This window comes from Onychostruthus taczanowskii, unplaced genomic scaffold (genome assembly GCF_017590055.1).
Source record: "Onychostruthus taczanowskii isolate IOZ18803 unplaced genomic scaffold, ASM1759005v1 scaffold14, whole genome shotgun sequence".
NCBI classification, from domain to species: domain Eukaryota; kingdom Metazoa; phylum Chordata; class Aves; order Passeriformes; family Passeridae; genus Onychostruthus; species Onychostruthus taczanowskii.
In genome coordinates this window covers 6,209,975-6,223,340 of record NW_024498573.1, presented here as the reverse complement: position 1 = coordinate 6,223,340, position 13,366 = coordinate 6,209,975, and the positions used below count along the sequence as shown (strand labels likewise).

Below are 13,366 nucleotides of genomic sequence, written 5' to 3'. Positions count from 1 at the left end.
GCACCAGCAGGACATTTGGAAAGGCTTTTTTTGGGGTGCTGATAACAGCTGGCCCTTGCAAGCTTTCAGGTTTTGTAACTCCCTCATAAAGCAGAGGAGGAGGGGTCTCTGCTCGAGGCTTTACGCAGTGCATCTTTTTAGGGGCATCAGCTGAAACAAAAAAAATATAAAAACAAAATTGGAAAAAATCAAGTAAAGGTGATAAAACCATGATTTTTTTGGACTTCCTGCAGGATTCCTGCCTCAGCTGCATTTTTGCTGCCGAGCCCGACTGATCCAGCCCTGATGCCCCTTGCGCTGCTGTTTAATTGATTTGTGTGTTTGCTCGGGCCCTGCCGGGGCTGGGCACGGGATTTGCATTCTGGGCGAGTGGTCGCAGGCAGGGCTGGGGAGGTGCTGTCGGCAGCTCTGCTCTGAAGGCAGCCCGGGGATGATTGATGGCACTGCAAGCCCTGCTGTTCCAGCCATGCGACACTCCTGGGCTGGCAGCCCCCTGTGCTCTGCTCCCTCTTCACCCACCCACAGCGAGGCACTGATAAACACAAGAGGGTTCCCTGCTGGCTGCTAAGGCTCGTGGGTGTTTTTTCTTCCCCCGCCCCCCCCCTTTTTATTTTTTTTTTCTATTTTTTTGTGAGCCTCAATGGAAGAGTGAAGAGAGAGAAATCGAAAGGAAAGCAGGGGTGCTAAAATGTTTTCTTATGTTTTGCCCTCCCTCTCAAAATCTAAATTTTGTGAGGCTTGGTAAATTAAGATTTCTCCTGCTCTTTTTGCTGGCACTTATACCCAGCAGAGATGTATTTACAGGATGCCAACGGTGCCCATGTACCAGCCAGATGTGGTGCAGTCCCCAAATCAGCAGCTCACCGTGGGCACTGTAGGGATGAACTAATTGTCTGCATCATGGGCAAAGCTCAGCTCCTGTGAACAATGGGTGCATCTGCCTCCATCTATTTCTGTTCTCTGCAGGCCCCCTCTGGGCTTTGGCCTTGCTGAGTGGAGGACAAATATTGTATTTCTGGATTTTTTCAGTTTTTGTGCATTAGTCTCTTGAAGCATCAGGGAGATTTAAGAGCAGCTTGGGGGTGTGTATGGGATCGATAGCACCAGATCAGCTGGACTGTATCAGCACTTTCCCCAGAGGGGAAGGGAACTGCAACATTTTGCACCAATCTTGGCTAAGAAATCCCAGTGCAAAACACCTCCTTTGGAGGGAAATGGTTTCTGTTCTGTCTGCCTTTGTAAACACAAATGTAAATTGTTTGTATACTTTGGGGAAACTGTGAGAGAAAAGAAATCAGTGAATTTTTTGTCTCTTTAAAGGGCACTGACCTGTTGTATTAGCAATAGTTTATTATGCTGGTACAATCAAAAAGTTGCTCCTTCCTGAGCTGTGCAAGTAGGTCTGGAAGTCAGCAGTCAGACAGTCTGGTGTTCAGTTTTCTGGGCATGGCTGCTGCTGATCCTTCCAGTGCCTTGCAGGAAGAATTCCTCCTTCTCTCACTCCTTCCTTTTTGCTTCATGTATCCCAAGCTGATGTTGGGTTTTGGTGTGTTGTTGGTTTGGGTTTTTTGTCATTTTGTTGGATTTTGTTCCAAACTAAAGTTATCAAAAGTTCTTGGAATTACTTTTTTGGTCCATCAAAAAATTGAATATAGCTGTAGTGGGAAGGGTGTGCTGGAATGACATTTTTAGTTTTTGAAAGCTTATGATGAATCCTTTCTCTTGGAAGGAGTGAGGTGCATAGGTGTAACCATAGTTAATGAAAAAACCCAATAATTTGTGCTCTTGTTGATAGATAAAGGCCAGTAGAAACATGCCAGGTAATGGGAGCAAAAGGATAATTTACTGGAAATAGCGAAACCCTAATTTAATGTGTCACAACAGTGAGAGCTGATACAGGCAAATAAAGCAGATGGAAGTCATAATTTGTAAACAGCCTATTTGTTGTCTTAACACTGATCACTCTGGGATCTCAGAAAAGCTCCAGGTTATAGAAAATAAGCAAGTGAGAATAGGTGATGTGATTTGAAATAATTAAGTCTTGTGAGTTGGTGTGATTTTTAAAAAGTGTGATTTATTTTTATAAGACCCTTGTCTTTCATCAGTACCTAAATAGCAATTCTATTCATTAGGTGGTCTGACACCTTGTTTTAACACTGGAATTTGGAGAGTCCTTTCAAGCTGCATGCTGGGATGAAATGAGAACAGGCCTATCTGCTGGTTTCCTATTGCATATGAATGATTGCTTCCTGGTGCTGGGATAATAAAGTAATTTAATTTTGGACATTGATTAACTTCTTAATTCAGATGTTGAGATCCTTTTCTATCCAGGTCAGCTAATGTGGGTTTGGAGATGAATTTCTTCAGCTCGCAAGGGATGTGTTTGACCAGGACCAGGGGAGCTGCCCTATTCTGTTGCTTATGAGAGCTTTCATTCCTGTCTGGAATCACTTGATCAGAAGCAGAGTGAACTTCCTGAGCCTTTTCCTCTGCTCTTAAATCTGGGATATCCAGAGTCAGAGGGCTGCTGATCTTCTTCATACCTAAGGGTCTCCAACTCCTCTTATGGGAAAAGGAGAATAAGAATTGCCATGCCTAAATTGTTTTTGAAGGAAGTCTCTGTAGTGCCTTTGCATGTAAGGGCAGGGTCTGACCATTCCCTCTACATCTCAATCTTTTCTCAGAAGCAGCAACTCTCAGGTATTTGAACAGCAAATCTCTGTTCTGCCAGTGGGACTTGCTGCAGTGTGGGGTAATGCTCAGAGAGAGCCAAGGTGGACAACCAGTCTGCATTACCTAAAATCTGCCCAGCACCAGTGCCTCAGACACCAAGGGTATTTTATTAGCCCATGTGAGAAACTGCAACATTCCTTGTAATGGTTTTGATAAGCAAGTTGGTTATTTAGGGTTTTCCTGCTCTTTGTACCCAACCTAAGGTGAGGGGGAAAGAATGGGGTTTTTTCACAAACATTTGTGGAGCCTGTCTTCTGCTCTGAACCATCCACAGAGCAGGTCTGGAGTTGTTTAAGGCAGCTCTTTGCCTAAGAAGACGGTTAAGGCCAGGCTGTCAGAAAATGTTTTATGTAGTTTATGTTGATTTGTCTTAAATGCAAGAGTCAGGATGGATGGATTAAAGTCCCTGCAGAAGGCAGGGCCCCAGACATTTTGTGCTTTTACTACAGTGACACCAAATTAATCTTTCTTTACAGAATGATTTATAAGGGTTTCTAGAATTGTCTACATGGTCACATTTTCAAACCTTGCCTCTGTAACCCTTTTAGCAGGGTCTCTAATGGAGCTATTAAAGGTTGCAGACCAAAGCAGCTAAAGAGTATCCTTAGAACCATCTGGTCCAAGACTTGCTAAATCACTTTTATTTCATGGAGATGAGGGACTCTGCAGAGGCACAACAGGTCATAAGGCACAACTTCCAGTGGATTTTAGTTAGCATGGAAAATATTCTGTGACTACTGACAATATCTGCTACATCATTTATCTTGTGGCTCTGGAAGTCTCAGGTTGGGGTTTCAGTCTGTAATGTTACCTCTCCCTGCAGAGCTGTAGCAGGAGCCTTAGAGAATAGTGCAGGTTATTCTTCTCATTCTTGGTATTTTCAAGGAGATGAAACCAGCAGCTCTTCAATCATCCCCTGTACTTGCCAAGACTGTTTTAGGAGATGGTTTGTGTGTGGTTTTTTTCCCTCCCCATGAAGATGAGGCTTCATGTGTGCAGTGGCACCTTCTTATTGTTTTAAAAACTGGCAATGAAGAGCTCTGTTACTGACAGGAGGGAATATAAACATGCCAGTGGGAGCAATCCAGTAGGGACTGAGGCTGGCAGCAACTTTTAGCCTGTGACTCACTTGGAGCAGTTGCTTGGAATCACTCCTGCTAGCTGACAGATTGTTGTTCAGATGGGGCCAACCCTGATCTTGAGTCATGAAGGTCGTGCTGCTGATTCCTGATATTAGGATCAAATTCAGGCCCAGAGATTTTCAAAGCCTCACAGGACAGTGTCCATTTGGGTAAGGGGTCAGTTCTAGGGCATCTTTTCCTCTCCTAATTTGACAAGGTGCATTCCTACCTCCAGCTTATGCAGTGATGTTTCTGGACCATTACAGCTATGAAAATTCAATGGCACCACAGAAAGTCCAGGCAAGATCATCACAGGATAAAGGAGCATTTTGTTCTGCATGAAGGAATTCACAGCTGAACACTCAGGGTGTGCAGTTAGACTTTGGGAGAATGATTGATTGTAAATGTCTCCACAGATATAAACAGGACATCTGAAAATCCCTGTGTCCAATTTTGCTCCAAACTGTCCAATCTATTTTAAAGAACTAGCACTTTGCTTTACCTAGATACCTGTAAGGAAAGCTTGGTCAAGCAAGCTGTCTTCATCTCCCATCCCAACCCAGTTCCCATCCCTGCCCAGGTTCCCAGGAAAAGCCTGAGTCACAGCTAAGTGACTGCAGTCTGAGGAGGCAGGTAGCAGGATGGGAAGTGATCTTCCATAAAGAAAGGCATGTCAGAATAAGCCACATATCAAAAATTCCTTCTAAAACACCCCAACTGGAACAGAAACAAATATTATATTGGCAGTACCATAATGTTTGCATTCACACACCAGCAGTTACTGTTTCCCATGGGGTCTTGTTTTTTAAATGGTTGGTGGAGGACATTTCTGTTAAGCAAGAAATCTAGCCTTATTTTCTATATTGGCTTATATTCCTATATTGGCTGTATATAATTTTCCTTGGAAGGTTAGATTTTCTTTTTTTTTTTTCATTTTTTTAAAATATATATTTGTGTGATATATATGCTAGCATACAATGGATTCTCTTTGACAGGCTGACAATAAAGCATGGTGCACTCTGTAATTTAAAGCAATGCATACTTCTCTTATGGATTATTGGATTATCAGCTTTGGGTTTGTTAAACATCCTGTATGACTGAGTGCAGGAGTAATTGACATACTAAATTTATGAATGACTGTTAATTAATAAACTTCTGTTACTGAAACTGAAATAGCAAAGCTATTCCTGGACTAAAAAGGCTGGTAGATTTTTGGCCTGTAATAAATTGAACACATAACACAAAGCGTGAGAGAAAAAAAGAAAATCATTGTGTAGAGTCAGTTCTGAGCAGGAATTAGTGATTGGTTTTTTTTGTTTGCGGTTTTTTTTTAATGTATTTAAAATATTATTGCAGTATATAAACAAATTTGATTTCATCCTTTCCCTGTAATTGTGTTAAAGCATTTTCAAATATTCTTAAATGCTGATTTTGAGGAAATTAAAGTTCCAGAAATACCTTTTGGATGCAATATGATATAATCCCATGTATGTCTGTGTATAATCTATAACATTATGAACCTTTTCGTTAGGATCTGAAGTGACTGGTTTGCCAGGGGTTTCAATGCCCACGACAGTGATGGATGAGCTGGGAACCTGTCAGTGCTCACACGTGTGGTGTGATGGAGCACAGGTGAGAGCAGGATCTGCAGGACAAGTGTGCATCAATTTCACTGTGAGTGTGCATCAATTTCACTGTTCTGGCACTTCAGAGGCTTCAGTACCAGGGACATAGCAAAAGCAAGCCTGGAAATGCTATTTTTTTTCAGTTATGCAATTTTCCTTTTGCTTTCTGGCATTTGTGTTGTTTAATCTTGTTGGTTTTGCTTGTTTTTTTAACCCACTGCTTCCCCACAGTTGAACTAAGAGTTCATTGCACATCCTTTTGCTCCCTGTCAGCCCATCCCACTGTGTTGTGCAGGGCTGAAATACACTTTTGACTAAGATAAGAAAGGATGGCCCTGAAGTGTTGGTTGTTGGGTGCTGCTCCTCAGAGATTGGTGATTTTAGTTATTTCTAGAACTCTTGTTTTACCTAACATAAACATTTACTGCTTTAAAATAGTCTTGCTGTCTCTGAATTTCTGTGGAATTAGAGGAAAAAATGGGGATGTTCCATTTTTTATACGTAGAAAGACTTTTATGTTCAAAAGGAAAGAGAATGCTAGCTCAAAGTCTGGCCAGTATTGGCAGGTCTGCTGCTGTGATTCATAAAATAATAAGTATTATGCCAGTGATTTTATGCAAATAAAGTCTGTGTTTTCGCATTAAACTACAAGATGAGACTTGGGCAAAACACAGAAGTAAGAGCCATGCAACTGAATGGAAGGCTGAGTCTGATGAGCAAGTTCAGGTCATGAAACAGGTTTTTTTTTTTTTTTGCCAATTGCTTATATCTGGTGTATCTCACTTGCTATAGCAGCCTGCATTTTTCACTGAAATATAGAAGCTTCTACCATCCAATTTTTTTTGTCCATTTAATAAAAGCACTGCAAGGATAGATGGACAAGAAGCAATTCTTTTAGACTAAAGCTGTTCCTTCTATCTTAGCTTTAATGAGAAACTGAACGCATCTAAACCAGAGTCAAAATACAGCTGGGTTATATAGGCATAATTGGAAAAAGCTCGCCCCCTCCCCTCTGGCTTTCATTTAGATTCTGCAAAGAAAGAATATTCAAAACAGCATGAAAGAAAAAAAAAAAAAGTTGGGAAGGAAGGAAATTATTCTTTGCTGTCAGTGATTTTAAACACAGCCAGCTAAGGATAGACGGTGAGCCCTCAGAGGGAGGCAGTGGAAGCATCCCACAGAACTCACCTGCAATCCGAGCATGGGGAGGGGGCGAGGTGGGAATATTTACCCGGGCAAATTCAAGTGCAGCATTGCCAGCCGCCACTAGCTGTCACTTTGCAAGCAGCCGGGCTCGGTGTTTTCAGCACTGCGGTTAGCGAGATTGCGGTGCTAATTAACCGGAGTAACTCCCCGAGCCGCCGAACGTCCCGAGCCCGGGGATGGGCGACAGCGAGCCCGGGGCACCGAGGGGTGGCAAGGGGCAGCTGGGGGCAGGGGCCGTGCCCAGGGGCTGTGCCCGGTTCTCGTCGCGTTAAGCCGAGCCTTACCTGAAGAAAACGATCGTCTCCCACACGTAGACTCCGAGCGCGTTGACGTTGCACATTTTTCCAGCTCTCACTGTTGTTGTAGCTTTTTTTTTTTTTTTTTTTTTTTTTTTTTTTTTTTTTTTGTACTCCGTGAGGGGTGGGCCGGTGGGGTTGGCCAATAAAGTAACCGGGCACTTGGGGAGAAGCGGTGGGGAGAGCGGAACAGCCCCGGCACGGACGGGCGGGCGGCCGCGCTCAGCACCGCGGACAGCGGCGGCGGGCTCAGCACCGCGGACAGCGCCCGGGGCGCGCCCGCTCAGCACCGCGGACAGCGGCGCCGCTCCGCGCCTGGGCTCGGCCCTCCTCCGCCGGAGCCCCCGCCACCGCCGCTGCAGCGCCGCTCGGGGCCGGGGCTGCCCGCGCGGAACCCTCCCTTCAGCGGGATGTCGCTCCGGACATCAGGCTGGCGACAGGGGCGGCCGCAGAGGGTGTAGGTTTGCCATCAGGGTGCTGGCGGTGAGGTGGGAGGTTGTGGGGGGGACGGCGACCCTCAACAACCCGGGGTTTAATCTCCGCTGCTGGCCCGGGTGTCCTCCTAGTTACATCCACAGGAATTTGTCAGTGTGGAGCCGTGCTGCAGTCCCGCTTGTGTCGCTTTCCTGCCCGCCGTTTGGCTGCTGTTGATTCCTGCTTCCTGGGCTGTTTTTCTCCCGAATAAGTTATTGCTGCTGGAGGGAAGGTGTCCCATTGCTCAGGGCTAGAGCGGAGGGGAGAGAAGGGGAAGTTTCTTGGGAAGCACTTCCATTGTGCTCGGAAAGAAAGTGGCTCAGTGTCCTCCTAATGCATCTCATCTCCCCTCTGCCCTCTCTCCCCTGCTAGGACTCGCCAGATCTTGGGAGTTTCTTGCTGCATTAATTTACTAAACTAAAAAAAAAAAAAAAAAAGACAGAAAAGAAGGGAAAAAAAGGAGGGGGAGGTGGAGAGAGGGAAGGCAGAGGGGAGGGGGTAACTCAGCCTCTCCACCATCCCAAGGCCCTCCTCTTAGCTGTGCTCATTGGTCTCGGGGCTGAAAAAACTACTCTAGGACGTGGTTGGATAAACGCATGTTGTTCAGCAGAGGCCGTTAACCTTTAAAGCGCTGATACGTTTTGGTTTATTTCAATTTTTTTAACCCGAATTGCTGTCTTTTTAAGAAGTCTCTGAAACCTTCTCCCTTGACAGGGCAAGCGAAACGTGTCTTAAATCTCCATCTCGTGGAAGATCTGCTTGGCTGGCAGCTGATATGTGTTGCTGTTGGCTTTTAAGGAACATCTCTGTGTTGTGTCTCTTTTGTTGCTTAGCTTTGATTTATTTTTTTTTCTTTGTTTTGTTTGATTGGTTGCTTTTGGTCTTTTGGATTTGGTTTTTCAAAGAGCTTTGGCAAACACCAGAGCCATCAAGGCCAGGGCAGGTAAGGAGCATTCAGTAGTTTCTGCTCACAGCTCCAGCTGTGCTCGCAGGGTGCTGAGCTGGTGGTCGGGGCGGGGAGGATTGGGCTCCTTGGTCACTTTGTCAGTGTCACTCTGCTCGGCTTCCCATCAACTTCTGAGAATCGAAAAACTTAGCTCTCCTAAATAATCCAGGGTTATGTTTTTTGTTTCTCCTCTATTGTCCCGTTGTATTGGGATTATTCTTCTTTAAGTTCTGTTTTGTTTACTTGTCCTGTGCTTTGCAAAACTCCTCACGGCAAAGATTTGCTTTTAACCCCTGTTTAGCTGTCTTTAATCTGTTCAAGGACTCTTCCTATCCCATGCTGAAGGGTGGAGGATGACTGCTTTCTCCACCACTGTTGTAGTCCCTCCAGGCTGGGAAATAACTACGTTTTTCTTCTCTTTTTGAATTGCATCCCAAAGGACCTTACTGCCACACTAGAATTCACCTGATGTTTTTGATCTTCTGCTCTTTTTTTTTTTTTTTTTTTTTTTTTTTTTTTTTTTTTTTTTGGTTTTGTTTTGATTTTGTTTTGTTTTAAAGCAGTGTGTTTATGTAGTGAAGCAGACAGAAATATCCTTTGGGTCACCATTCAAAATAAAAGGAAGACCTGCTTGGCTTCTAGCCATTGGTACAGTAGGAATTTAATCGGATTTACTCCAGCTCCTGGGTCTCGGTGTCTGGAGAGATTAATCACAGGCTCTGATTTCACCTCATGGAGATTCCTGGGGATGTGATTCCATGCAGCATTCCCTGCCTGCCTCTTGCTGGCTCCTCTCTGTCCCTTCTCTCCTGACATTTATCCCCCATGGATGTGACTCTGTCGCTGTGCTTTTCCAGCCCCCTGTGTGCTGGCAGACCAGAGGAGGAGCTCCAGACAGAGATTGTTAACAGGATCCACACAGCAGGAAAGAAATGGTCTTTCCCTGGTGGTTTTTTGTTTTTTTTCTTTTTTTTTTTTCTGGGAAGCAGTACAAAGAGCAGGAAGTAGAATCATCTCTTGGCATCTGTGGGTTAATTGTAGAGGCTGTCAGACTTCTTATTCCCTTAGAAAGGGAAATGGCTCTATAGAAGATGGGAATGTCTCATGTGGTATTTCCCTTGCTTCCAAGTTTGATCTTTATACAAAAGGAATCTGGGCTTGTCTTCTCTTGTCCCCACTTGCTGTCCTTGCTCTCTCTTGGACCAGGGGAGCAGGAGACCTGTGCTTAAGATCCAAAAAGCAGACAAATCTGCATTTATATAGGTTAAAGAGTCTTTTAGGCTGTTACTGTTGAAGGGTCTCAAAACTGCCTTTCCCAGGGAAAGAACTTCTCTGCTCTGCTGTCACCTCTCCTGGTGGTGATGGTGACCAGGGGGCCCAAGGACTCTTCAGCTGATATTCAAATATTTCTTCCTACTGGAGAGAAACTGGAGCATTATTAATTTTGCACTGAGGGATTTAGACCAGGGAGTAAAATGAAATGTGAATTTAGGGATATAAGTTTTGCATGTCTTCTCAGGATGACACCAAAAATACTCACACATTCTGCTTTACCTTTTTGTCTATGCTGTATTATCTCACTCTTAATTGCTTGCCTTGGTACAGTGCCCTGTACTGTGCTGTGTGAACATGTCAGGCCTTGGCCAGGATGATTTCAGGTCCTTGGAATTCACATCCTCTGATTTAACCCTGGTGGTTCCAGAAACAGCCTGACTGACACCCACCTGTAGTTTCTGTATTCTGTAGTTCCTGATATTGTTTCATCTGTAGATATCTGTGATGAACTTTCCCACATTTGTTCTGTACCATGCCAGATATTTAGATTTTCTTCTGTTCTCCAAGAAGTTAAGGGTAGATAAACTGGAAGTAGTCCTGGAGATTGAATAATGTCTGCAATCAATTTTATCACTGTTACTTTAAGTCACCCTTGTCATCAGGTGCTTCCCACCCTGGGTCTGTCCTGGCTCCCTCTTAGATCAGGTTTTAGTTTTCTGCTTGGTTTTGCTGCAGTGGTTTGTGATTTATTTTTGTAGGGGAAAGGTTCACTTGCCAGGTCTGCTGCTTTTCAAGCAGAGTCCAAATGATTTTGAAAGGCATTCGTCTTTCTGTGGTGGCACTTGCACAAATTACAGAGTTGAAGATAACTTATCATTTGGTCAAATGAGGCTCTTAAAATTAGAATTACCTGCTGCGTGTTCATCTTGTTCTTGTTTTTAGTTTCAAAGTAGATGAGTCTTGTAAAATTCGTTTGTAGGTGAAATTGTCTGGGAAGATTCTTTGTCATCTTCTCTCTGGGCTGTGAGTGATGGATTCTTTTCAATAAAAGACACCACAAAGATAATGGCTTTAATTTGTTTTTCAGCCCTGAACCAAAACTTGGGGACATCTGCTGAGAAGGGTGTGCATGAGGAGGGATAAAAGCTGGAGAATATCAGTTTTTCCTTTATGTGGCCCCTCCCTGATCCTTTCCCTTTGAACAATGCATGTGGAATTCTTCTCTGTGAAGAAAACGATTCTTCCTGGTAGGCTGTGGCTTCATTTTGGTTTTGATAGTTGATGGAATTGCTTAAAGACAAGGAGAGCACAGAAGGCCTTGGAAATCACTCTGTTATGATGAGAATTTACCTAAAGATTCATTCACAACTGCAAGCTGATTTCATTCCTGATCTGTTTTCCATCTCTGGATTTTATAGCAGGCAGAGTAATTTTAGTCTCCTCTTGCTTTTTAGAATTCAAAATCCAATAATAAATTCATCCTGGTGATAAACTCCTTCAAGTTGACCATGCATCTGCCTTCCTTCCCCAGATAAATGACAGGATTTTTGGTGAAGAGATGGCCAGCACAGCAGTAAAGTACACTCAGCATTATCTTGGGAATACTAAATCCATTATTGTCACTTTGTTCTTTGGAGGATGGCTAATGAGGAAACAGTGCCCCAAGAACTTGGATTCTGCTTCCCAAGGCAGAGATTCAAATTGCTACAGCAGCACTACTTGCCTTTTTGACACTGAACAAATGAAAACCAAATTTTAAATTAGAGTTAAGTTCACAGAATTTTACAAGGTTCTATAAAGTAATTTCCTATTCAGCTAATTTCCATGTCGAGTAAGTTATTGCTATGCAAGATGGTTCAAGTAAATACAATTTTTTTAGAAACTTGAGAACCTGGGATTATTTTTTTTTTAAAAGAAAGTAATTGCCGGTAAAATAACACCATAAAGTGTTTCTGCAATAATTTATAAAGTGAGGAAAAAGATTCTTTACTTAAATGATGTACAGATGAAATAATTAACTGGAACTAATGTAAAGGTCCATCTTCCAGTACTTTTGGAAGTATCCATCATCTAAAAATATTTTTAGAATTGAACACTGATGAAAAGTTTGATAAATTATCTTTTGATATGCACTGGCTCTTTGGAAAACCACTGGTGTCTTGTATGGGAAATTCAGCAACCCCAGACTGGAAGGCTACAAGGAATGGAGGTGAGGGACTTGTGGTGTAGGTGATTGATATTTTTTACTGAAATCCAGAACAAATATCACTGTTTGACAGCCTAGTACCCCACATGTTTTTAAAATTGCAGGTCTAACTCTATTTGAGGTTCAGCCCTACAACTTCCTCTACAGACAATTCCATGGATTGTCCTTGACCTTCCCACTCCTGGGCAATTTATTTCTTGACAAGTAGAGTAGGAACTGATTTCTCATCAGGGGAAACATGGGCCCCACGAGCCTGGTGACATCCAGCCTGTGATCACAGACTCTGGAAGGGCAGTGGAGCCCTGGGCTGGGATGACTTCATGACACACTAAAGGTTTGCAGGAGGCCAAGCAAAGATCTCACTTTGTGCAACATGATTTGAATGCGTGTTTGTCCTCCCATGTCCAGGTTAAGGCAGTAATCCCTGAGGAAGAGGAAATAAAAAGGAATGGATGGTTGTTTCCCCCTAGGAGTGCTGACTTATTAATAAATTCCCATGTCTCATATGTCACATAATGACACTTGAGCTGTGAGTAGTCTTGCTGAGCATCACAGGCTTGTCATGGTTACAATTTATGTAGTGTCTTGCAGTAAGAAAGCAGCAAGAACCTCATAGCCCTACAAAAATCACACTGCTAGAATTACAGTGTAATCCTAAAAGAAAACTACACTCCCACTAGAAGCTTGCAAGATTTACGTTAATTTTTTCTGACCTGTACAGAACAATTGCCAGGCAATTCCCAAAAATCCAGAAGTATTATTTATTTCAAAAATCTTGAGCCATAAAACTTTTTTTTGGTCACTTTACTGTGTGAATGAAAAAGAAGCCAAAGCTACTTTTACAGCCAGTCTTGTCAGAACTTCTAGGGTGTTGAGCATCCTGCAGTTGTTGGAAATGCTCTCTTGCCTTTTAGTATTGTGAAGCCCATTGCTCCTGCCTTAGCTGCCCTAAAGTGCTGTGGGAAATCGAACTTTTCTACCCTTGATCTTGCTTTTAAATGAAAGAAACCTTTTATTTTTTTTGTTGTGAGCAGGCACCAGGTTTTGCAGAGATATAGAAGGATTCAGGGCAGACTTAGGGTTATTCACATTACCCTCTTCATTCCTGTTGTCCTGCAATAGAAACAATCAAAACAATAATCAGTTAATTAAAAAAACCCCACCACACCACTCAAAAAACAAAAAAAAAGAAGCCCCAAACCAAAAAGATATAGGAGGATCAAGAGGGAAATAAATGGAAACAAATACATTGAACACTTGCATTGCTTCGAACACTTGCATTGCTTCACTTGTCTTGTGAACTCAATGGAGTGTGTGTGGGAAACACCAAAAGTGGAACCCTTTAGAGGAAAAGTTTAACTGCAAATGACAGACTTGGAAAAGAAATTGAGAAATAACCAGTGAAGCTGAAGTGGCCCCTCAGTGTCCAAATGCTTAGATACGGGAGCTTCCTCTTACATGCCCCAATTCACTCACAGGACCAA

At 43.2% G+C, this 13,366-nt stretch overlaps 1 protein-coding gene across 1 annotated transcript in view; it reads right to left on the bottom strand.

Moving 5' to 3' along the window:
* The window catches only part of GLRA1 (glycine receptor alpha 1), a 37,093-nt gene extending 30,068 nt beyond the window's left edge, over positions 1–7,025 (bottom strand). Inside the window, exon 1 of the mRNA XM_041397738.1 lies at positions 6,970–7,025. Coding sequence (XP_041253672.1) covers positions 6,970–7,025 — 56 coding nt within the window. The remainder of the gene's footprint in view (positions 1–6,969) is intronic.
* Positions 7,026–13,366: the final 6,341 nt, after the last annotated feature.